The sequence below is a fragment of the Lotus japonicus genome, chromosome 4 (assembly GCF_012489685.1).
Source record: "Lotus japonicus ecotype B-129 chromosome 4, LjGifu_v1.2".
Taxonomy (NCBI): domain Eukaryota; kingdom Viridiplantae; phylum Streptophyta; class Magnoliopsida; order Fabales; family Fabaceae; genus Lotus; species Lotus japonicus.
Genome location: NC_080044.1, coordinates 50,623,361 through 50,633,487, shown reverse-complemented (window position 1 = coordinate 50,633,487; position 10,127 = coordinate 50,623,361). Strand labels below are relative to the sequence as shown.

The window sequence follows — 10,127 nt, the reverse complement described above, 5'->3', positions numbered from 1 at the left end:
ATGACTCAAGATTCAGGAAAGAAGATCGCTGCCGATCCCAAACCTATCAAGAACTCACATGGAGTCAAATTTCTTGGTTTGAAGACTGCATCTTCTACTCCCTCTAGGGTTACTCGTTCTTCTGCAAAAATTGTCTCTCCAGAATCGTCTGGACCAGCCAAGAGGACAAGGAGTATGAGGATCAAGCATGTTGTCAAGCGAGGCACAAGGAAAGCTTCAAGTGTTCAGGACATCTCAGAAGATTCCATTCCTGATCCACCGGTTGATGATAATCAAGAAAGCGATGTCGTCGATGCTGAAGCAGATCAAGTTATCCACAATGTCTTAGAGACTCTTGCAGATGTTGCCACTGCACAGGATGTCATGCCAAATGTTGAATCACAGGATGATCGCGATTCTGAACCGAACTCTGAGGCAAAGCCTAGTGATCCTGATGCTGAGAAGGAAGATGATACTGATGGTTCTACTCAAGAATCTTCAAGTTAGAAGACTCCCTCTGTTGAAATTCCCCATGAGAAGACCCCTGAACCCTTGTCCAAGAAGGGTAAGAAACAAGTGTATGTTTCCTCTGAAGAAGAAGACTCTGATGATCAAGAAGTGCACAAGAAATTCACTGTCTCTGCTAGTAAGAAGGCCACAGTTTCTACAAGCAAGAATGTTGCAGGTTTGAAAGGAAAGAAGAAAAAGGTTCCTGGTCCTCAGACTCCCAAGACTCCAAAAGCATCTCAGGTCTCAGGTCTCAGTTCCTGAGAAGAAGACAAAGAAGGACAAGAAAGATGAGAAGATTGCTGCATCCACTAGAAGGAAGAGGAAACATGTTGCTGAAACTGACTCTGAGCTAGATGTTCCTGACATCACCACTACGGCCAAGAAAAGAATCAAGGGGAAGAGAATTCCTTTGAATGTTCCTGAGGCACCAATTGACAATGTATCCTTCCACTTTGCCAGTTCTGCTCAAAGTTGGAAGTTTGTTGTTCAAAGAAGGTTAGCCATAAAAAGGGAACTTCATGCAGATGCCTTGGAACTCAAAGAGATCATGGAACTGTTGGTTGATGCAGGTTTGATGAAGACGGTCAAGGACATTGGCAGATGTTTCTCTCAATTGGTTAGGGAATTCATTGTGAATATCCCTACTGAAGATGAAATTCTGGCAAGTGTAGCCCCGAGTTCAGGAAGGTCTATGTCAGAGGAAAGTGTGTTAATTTCTCTCCTGAAGTTGTTAATGAGTTTTTGGGAAGAAGTCCGGTTGCTGGAACTGATGAAGAACCTGATTTAAATAGGGTTGCTAAGACCCTTACTGGCAAGATAGTCAAGAAGTGGTCAAAGAAAGGATTGCTTCCCTCTGGGAAGTTAACTACCAAGTATGCTAATCTTTTCAAGATTGGGTGTGCAAATTGGATGGCCACCAATCACCTATCTGGTGTAACTCCTCCCCTTGCAAGAATTCTCTATCTGATTGGCATTGGTGGTGAGTTTGATTTTGGCAAACTGGTTTTTGATCAGACTCTGAAGCATGCAGGCTCTTATGCTGTGAGACTGCCAATTATATTTCCATGCCTATTGTCTGAACTAATTGTCAAACAATATCCTGATGTTGTGAGGGCTGATGAACCACAAGGTAAGAGACCTATGCCTTTCAAGTTTGATTATCGCTTGTTTGCTGGGACACGTGTTCCAAACAGTGTGCTATCTGCAGCAAAGGGTTCTGCCAGTACCAGTGGTACTCAGGCAGCTGGTGCAAGCAAAGATGATATTTTGGCTGAATTGAGGGTTGTCTCCAAATCCTTGGATGCCACTATTCAGGCTTGCTAGATTAGGAAGCGGAATGTGGACAAGCTCATCAAAGCCATGACACAGGTTCCTGCTGCTGCTGAGGAAGGTAATATTGAAGAGTCTACTGAGAATGTTGAGGATGACAATGCTGATGTTGAGGAAGAAGAGGCTCAGTATGAAACTGCTGGAGAGGATGATGATGAGTCTGATAGGGAAAATGAGGAGTCTACTGTAGAAGAGAAGGAAGATGTAACTGGATCCACCAGTTCTAGCCTTCGTAGCACCTCTCTTTAGTTAATTTTTTTTTCTTCTTTTGGATGTATTTGCTACAGCCTTGTGTGGCTCTATACCTACTACATTTGCTCCTGGTCTGTAATAAGCTTCTGAATACTGCTCTTGGATTCTCTCAACAATAGAATGACATTTCTATAATAGAATGACTTTTCTTCTTTGAGCTTTTGCCAAATTGTGCTAATAGGGGGAGTAATGGATGTATGCAATAATTGTAGCAGTAGTTCTTGATGATGTTGATGTGATGTGATCTTCTGCTGTGTGCTGTACTCTGTTTGTTTCTAGTCTTTGATACTGAATCTGGGTATTCATAGCTGCTTATAGTAACTTTGTTGTTGAAGAATGTTTTAAGCTACCTTGGTATGGTCTGAGTTACTCTTCTCTGGTATTTCAAGCTACAAGTGTTTCTGAAGAGTCTTTATGGTAGTGTAGTATATTAGCCAAAATTTGACTAAGGGGGAGATTGTTGTTCCTTTGTTTGGTTGTCTGCATTTCAGCTAAGTATGTGTGTGCGAAATTGTCGGACCCGATGTTGTAACAACTTCACTATGACACCTGTTCCTAAGTATCTGCTGTTAGTTGGTTATTTGGTTATTTGTGAAGCTTTGTTTTCAAGTTAGGTTTTGCTGGAAGCTTCTGTGCGCCGTGAAGGGATATTCCATGTGTAATCAAACCCGGTTCAAGGGGGTTTGATTTGGAGCTATTTATGGAAGTTGGAATCTGCTTATTTACGAGGATCTGAAGCAGATTTGTTATTCGGTTGTTTTCAATTAACAACTCCCTGATTTGTGTATGGACCGTGTGCTCTTTCAAGCCCAATGAAGACAAGGCCTGAAAGACTATATATGAAGACTCAAGACCTAGTCTCGCTGTAGAGAACATATCATTGTATTAGGGTTTTCATCGAGTTCATACTACTTGTACTCTTAGCAGCTTTATGCAAGAGTTGTGAGGTAAGGGTGAGTGTCTTTCTGTGTGATCTTGAGATCTGTCTTTGTAACTCATACTTGAGTTCAATCACTGTGGCAGTGATTGTGAGAGAGAGTGAGAGGAGGTTCTCATACTTAGGGGTAGACCTAAGTAATATTCCTTGAGTAGAGATAGGTAGAAAAGGTAGTTGAACTGGGGCAGTTCTTGTGAGACCTTTTATGTACAATTTCTCTATAATAGTGAATTATCTCTCTTGGGTGAAAACCCTCCAGACGTAGGTGATATTGCACCGAATTGGGTTAACAATTTCCTGTGTCTTTTACTTGTTGTTCAGCTGTTATCTTGTTGCATTATTTGCTGAGTTGTTCCTATTGTTATACAAGATGTCTTAGACATCTGGTAGAACATCCGAGTTATACTTGCCAGAATTTCATCTTTATTCATACTTGCCTTTCACACCTATGATAGTGCATCCAAACGACTTGATACTCCTAACTATTGTACTTAATTGAACTCATTCGTGAAAGTTTGTGTTTGGGGGTAAGAATATCAACTCTGGGGTTCAAGGTTTTCTCCATAATAAGTTTCGAACTTGAAACTTTATTTAAAGAGAATCAAGTAGGGGTGTGCACGTTGAAGGTGTGAAAAACGACTAGAAGGGGGGGGGGGTTGAATAGAGTTTTGAATATAAAAACTTTCCCCTTAAGATTTAAAGTAAATCTTTTCGGTTTCTCTGAGATAGAAGGTGTAGCGGATAAAGATTGAGAGAAGAGAAGAGCACACAAGTATTTTATCCTGGTTCACTTGATAAATCCCTCAAGCTAATCCAGTCCACCCGTTAAGGTGATTTCTTCCTTCTTAGAATGAAGGCAATCCACTATTCAAGGTTTGTTACAACTGCACTAGCAACCTGCTCAGTGACTAACAATACAATGAACTAGTAAACACTAAGATTCACTCACTTAGTCTTCTCAAGGATACTGACCAAACTGGTCCCTTAAGGAATCACCCCTAAGATACACAGATCTTAGTCTTCTTAAGGATACTGACCTACCCGGTCCCTTAAGGAAAAAACAAACAACTGTTTGAGGTTGGTGTTTACAAAGGTTTGCTTCTGAATAAGCTAAGTGTAAACCAAATAAGAACAGATGAAGAAAGTGGAGGCTTGAATCTTTTCTTGTATTGCAGCTCTTGGTTTCTCTCTCTTATCTTTCTTCTTTTCTTCAGCCTTAAATAGTCCAAGGTGCAAAGGATATTTCTGTTGAAAGAATGTGACCGTTGGAGGGCATTTCTGGAACTTCCAGAACCTGCTGTGGCTGAACCTTGGTAGGTAGGCTTGTCAGAATACTACACTGCTCTTGTACTACTTGATAGAGACATCTGCCTTTAACCATTGACTTCTGATCTGACGACGCTTCATGTTGGAACTTGTGAAGCTTGGTGATCAAAGTCAGAGGGAAGCTTGGATCCTCTGACCTTCGTAACTTCTGCTTCTGGACCTTCAGAGCTTCTGGACCTTCAGAGCCTCTGGTCCTTCAGAGCTTCTGGACCTTCAGAGCTTCTAGACCTTCAGAGCCTCTGGTCCTTCAGAGCTTCTAGACCTTCAGAGCTTCTGGACCTTCAGAGCCTCTGGTCCTTCAGAGCTTCTGGACCTTCAGAGCTTCTGGTCTTCAGATCTTCTGATCCTCAGATCTTCTGATCTTCAGATCTTCAGAACTTCTGATCCTCAGATCTTCTGATCCTCAGATCTTTTGATCTTCAGAACTTCTGATCCTCAGATCTTCTGATGAATATATCTTCTGGTATCAGAATCAGAACCTGTTTGTCAAAACACTCAAGACAAACGTTAGAGTACCATAATTGTTCATCCACAAATAAATACTTGTTATCATCAAAACATAGAGTTGTACCACATGACCAAATCTTGATCTTACACACGTGTTGGACTTGGTCGAGTTATGATGATCTTTGGACCCCAACCGACCTTATAAACATGGATTGGATCGGTTCGAGTTTTGAAAAAATTGGTTTCATATTTGAAACGGACATGCCTGATTGTTAACGAGTCAACTGGTAGTCAGTTTAAAAATAAATATAATAAGGAGAGAAGGTTATAATAGTATTATGTTGTACTTGGGCTATAAGTCCATACTCAAAAGGAAACATTAGATTATCTCGTGCCTTAATTTCCTCTTAGCCTCTTTGCATCTCCCAAGTCACATCAACCTTTGATCCTTACAGAGATGAACTCCTTCGAATCTGGACTACTTTTCCACTCTACAAGAATACCGCCCTTTCTTAAAATCTTGCTCTTCAACATGATCCACTTCACAAAAGCTTGAGAGCTCAACTCCTCACATGATAGTTCTTCAAATCAACACATATTGCGTCGTCAAATTTATTGGCATCTCCCATGTCGGCATTGTCAGCGTCGACACCATCAATCTCATAGGAGATGGAAGCAGATATTTCGGCACAACATTGATGGTGATGATTGTTACTCCATCATGGAGATAAAAAAGGTGAGATGCAAGTAAATAACACAAGAAAGGGGGGGGGGAGGGTTTAAATTGTGTACTTGAAAATTGCTTTTTAAAACTTAGATTTTTGAAAAGAATATTAGTTCTCGAAAACGTTTAGTGAAACTTTTCCTAAACCGTTTAGTGCAGCGGAAATATAAGCAAAGTAAAGCAGACGATCAACACATAAAGATTTATACTGGTTCACCCTAAACGATTAGGCTACGTCCAGTACTTGGCCACCACCAAGATTTTCACTAGCAAGCTTCAAGGACTTCTCCGATACAAGTATATATATTCTCAAGGACTTCTCCAACAAGTATTATCACGGACTTCTCCCACAAGTATTATCATGGACTCCTCCAAGTATTCTACAAGACTCCTCCTACAAGTATTGTTCAGGACTTCTCCCACAATCTATTCAAGATTATTTCCCCCTACAAGGTTTCTCTTCGTACAAGAGTATAGGTAGAGAATTTATAGCACTAGAACTCTAAGTGTTTGGGTTTATATTTGACTTTGGTTCACTCAAGAGTTCTGGATTTAAGAGAGAAAGGAATAAACAGATTTGACTCTTTTAAGGTACGAGATTCTCTCTTTCACTTTGCAGAAGAAGTGGCTTGGATTTGACAGTGACGGAATTTTCTGCTTTGAATGCTTTGAAGAATATTGAAATGAATGCTTTGAGTTCTTATGCTTTCAGTGTTGATTCTCTTAGTCTTCATTCTTCATGAATGCCTTAAATACTCGCTTTCTAGTGTTGTAGTCATTGCGAGTCATGATCTAACTGTTGTTCTAGCCGTTGAGAGATGAGATCCATCTGTTGATTCAAATGGCTTCGGTTGGTAGCTTCATTGAATACATGTTCAGAATCAAGTCTATCATTTAGCCGAAAAGGTGATGTTTGTCAGCTAGTATGTGGCAATAGACTTGGGCTACTTTTCAAACATGAGACAATTGGGAAATTTGATGTTGACAACTTGTCGTTTTCCCTTGTTGGTCAGCGTGCCTTTAGAAAAAGCAACATAGTCTTCACGTGATTTGATTTGAATGTAAGTCAATTGGTTGCAATCTTACTTTGTCTTTGGCGCTCAAAATTTGTCTTCAATTTTTCTGACTGATGAGTTGGCATTGGACGGTCAGAACAAATGTGTCTTGACTTGAGTTAGTTTGCTTGCCAAACAGTCTTGTAAGTTATGAAGCTTTTTCTCTTTTTGATGATTGAACGTTGAAGCATATTGAGCAAATTGAATTTCTTCCTGAAATTCAAATAGTTTAAGAAGCTTAGTTGACAATAGAAGTGCTTCTATAAAACAATTTATGATCAAAATAAGATTTTAGAAACGTTATGATGCATTTGAACTTAACAATCTCCCCCTTTTTTATAATGACAATTTTTAATTAAAAGGATAGACGGTAGTTGAGAACGGTTGCTTAAATAAAGCATAGACTCCCCTGAGTTCAATATCGTTTGCAAAAAGAAAATATTTAAGTTCTGCTTAGCTTCCATTTCACAATAGGACTATTTCTAAGTTTTACTCCCCCTAAGTAAAACAACCCTGTTTGAATAAAACTTTTTCAGAAAATAAGGGTTTTAAGTTTTAAGTTTTAAGTTCTAAAAATTTAATGATATTTTCTCTATACGTTTCTCCCCCTTTGACATTATAAAAAAAAAACGTGCAATAATATGACCAAAAGCGGTATCATAGCCAAAGCTATCATGTTAGGTCCTGCAATAAATAATTGAGATTTGCATAGCATATAGAAACATATTAAACAGTGCAGTAATGTGAGTTGCACCAGAGGTGCAATAATTAAACAGATAGGTAAACAACTGAAACTGTTTAAAAGAGTTTAAGATAGAAGGTGGCCATTAGCCAAAATGATTGAGCATCTGTTCAATCTTTGACGAGAGTTTCATGAAGAGTTGATTGATGTAGTCTTCGTGGTTGTTGAAGTCCTCCCTACTGAAAAATTGATTTTCCAGAGACTGTTGTTGAGTCATTTCATCATCATTTCCTTCTTGATCTCGTTTGCCTTCATGTTCATCATCGTCCTCTGTGGGGGCCTTGGATTGTTTAGCAGCATGTTCACTTTCTGGTGGAAGTTTAACAGAGCATTCACCATCTTCATGAAGTGGTGGTTTTCCCTTGATCATTTGAAACTTCTCAAGATATAGTATTGACTCAGGTATGTCTGTAGGCATGAGTACATACACCCAGTTTCCCAAGAAGGACAATCAGGGCAGTCAGTCGATTTAGCAAGGAAAATAGTGCAGTGCCCACATAGCCTTCAGTGGCACACAATTTCAATTCAGCTCAAAAGTTAAACTGATTTTTGAGCCAATAATTAGAGCATCACAAATGATTAGCGTTACATAGATAAATCAGCAGATTAACTTCCCATTAGCTGAAGAGGTTAGCTTTTATATAAATGGAACAAGAAGATATTAACAGAATCAAACTAGCAAAACAAGTACTGAATCAATGGATTCATTCACAGACAAATAAAGAAAAGCATGTTTAAAGATCTACACCATCAATTGCAGCAAACCCAGAAAAGCAATCATCAAATAATTAACAGATAAGAGAAGAGGAATGGGTATAGTGAGAGAAAACTTGCAGCAAACCCAGAAAAGCAATCATCAAATAATCAGCAAAAATGAACCAAATCCAGGTCAGAAACTACAATGAATAGATAATCAAACAAAGAGAAAGCTTACCAACGACCTCGGATCACCTGCGTTTGTCTGGAACATCGCTGTTGGTGGGAAGACTCTGAGCTCGGTGGTCAAGGTGACAGTGGTGCAGCCGTGCTGGCCGTGGTCAAGGTGACGGCGGCGCGAACGGAAGGTGTAAGACCCTACTTTGATGAATGAAATTATTTATTTTAGAATAAATGATCAAATGTGTCTTGCGTGGTTTACTGACAACTCAACAAAGTGACTGTGAAGAATCGTTATCCGATGCCTCGGAAAGATGATTTGATGGATCAACTTCGAGGAGTTTTCGTTTTCTCGAAGATAGATTTGAAGTCGGGTTATCACCAGATTCGAGTCAAGGAAGCTGACATTCAGAAGACCGCATTCAGAGTACCTTGTGATGCCGTTCGGAGTCACTAATGCACCTGTTGTATTCATGGATTACATGAACAGAGTGTTCAGGCCTTTCTTGGACAAGTTCGTGGTGGTATTCATCGACGACATCCTTATCTATTCGAAGAGTAACGAGGAACACGAGGAGCATCTACGACAAGTGTTGGGAGTATTGCAGGAGAAAGAGTTGTATGCTAATGGTTCCAAATGCGAATTCTGGATGGAGGAGGTGAAGTTCCTGGGTCACGTCATATCAAGTCAGGGTGTGGCTGTTGACCCCAGCAAAATTGAATCGATTTTGTCGTGGGAACAACCTAAGACAGCAAGCGACATCAGAAGTTTTGTTCGACTTGCTGGTTACAACAAACGCTCCGTGAAAGACTATGCAAGTTGACTTCGCCGTTGACTCAATTGACGAATAAGAATCAACCTTTTGCATGGACGGAGAAATGTGAAGAGAGTTTTCAGGAGATGAAGAAGCGACTGACTACTGCACCAATACTAGCCTTACCCAAGGAGGGTGAACCATACGACGTTTACTGTGATGCTTCACATAATGGGTTGGGTTGTGTAATGATGCAAGAGAAGAAAGTGATTGCTTATGCCTCGTAACAGCTGAAGATTCATGAGAAAAACTATCTTACGCATGATTTGGAGTCGGCTGCTATAGTGTATGCTCTCAAGATTTGGAGGCATTACCTGTATGGCAGTACGTTCACGATCTACAGTGATCACAAGAGTCTGAAGTACTTGTTTGATCAGAAGGATCTGAACATGAGACAGAGAAGGTGGATGGAATTTCTGCAGGACTATGAGTTCGCTCTACAGTATCATCCGGGGAAAACCAATGTTGTAGCTGACGCTCTTAGTCGAAAGGCTATACATGTATCCTCGTTGATGGTCAAAGAGCTAGAACTGTTGGAGACATTCCGAGACCTGAGCTTGGATGTTAAGCTCGCACCAGGGGAGTTGAGATTCGGAATGGTGACGGTGTCGAGTGGGCTCTTGGACGAGATAAAGTCGAAGCAAGAGACCGATGAAGGACTGATTGAGTGGCGCAAACTCGTTACTCAAGGAAAGGCACCGGAATTCACTATCGGAAACGATGGTCTTTTGCGTTGCAAGGGACGAGTTTGTGTACCCAATGACGCAGCTATGAGGAGGTTGATCTTGGATGAAGGCCACAAGAGCAGGTTGAGTATTCATCCGGGAATGAACAAGGTGTATCAAGACTTGAAACTTCATTTCTGGTGGCCTGGGATGAAGAAAAAAGTAGCTCAGTACGTGTCGACATGTCTGACTTGTCAGAAGGCGAAGGTGGAACATCAGAAGCCGGCAGGGAAACTACAATCGTTGGATGTCCCTGAGTGGAAGTGGGACAACATCTCTATGGACTTCGTGACGGCGTTGCCCCTAACACGAAGGAGATTTGATGCAATATGGGTAGTGGTTGATCGATTGACGAAGATTGCTCACTTCGTGTTGATTAATCTGAACTACAAGGTGGAGAAGCTAGCAGA

The 10,127-nt window shown here is 40.6% G+C and overlaps 1 protein-coding gene across 1 annotated transcript; it reads left to right on the top strand.

Annotated features, from left to right (window-relative positions):
• LOC130712904 (uncharacterized) lies at nt 1-1,812 on the top strand. Its single transcript, XM_057562721.1, has 4 exons — nt 1-481; nt 575-687; nt 737-1,176; nt 1,239-1,812. The coding sequence occupies exons 1-4, from the start codon at nt 1-3 to the stop codon at nt 1,810-1,812; spliced, it is 1,608 nt and encodes a 535-aa protein (XP_057418704.1).
• Nucleotides 1,813-10,127: the final 8,315 nt, after the last annotated feature.

Coding starts and splice junctions, on each gene's coding strand:
- LOC130712904 (XM_057562721.1), top strand. CDS start 1: ATGACTCAAGATTCAGGAAAGAAGATCGCTGCCGATCCCAAACCTATC. Junction 688..736: donor TGAAAGGAAAGAAGAAAAAG/GTTCCTGGTCCT, acceptor CTCAGGTCTCAG/GTCTCAGTTCCTGAGAAGAA. Junction 1,177..1,238: donor GTAGCCCCGAGTTCAGGAAG/GTCTATGTCAGA, acceptor GTTTTTGGGAAG/AAGTCCGGTTGCTGGAACTG.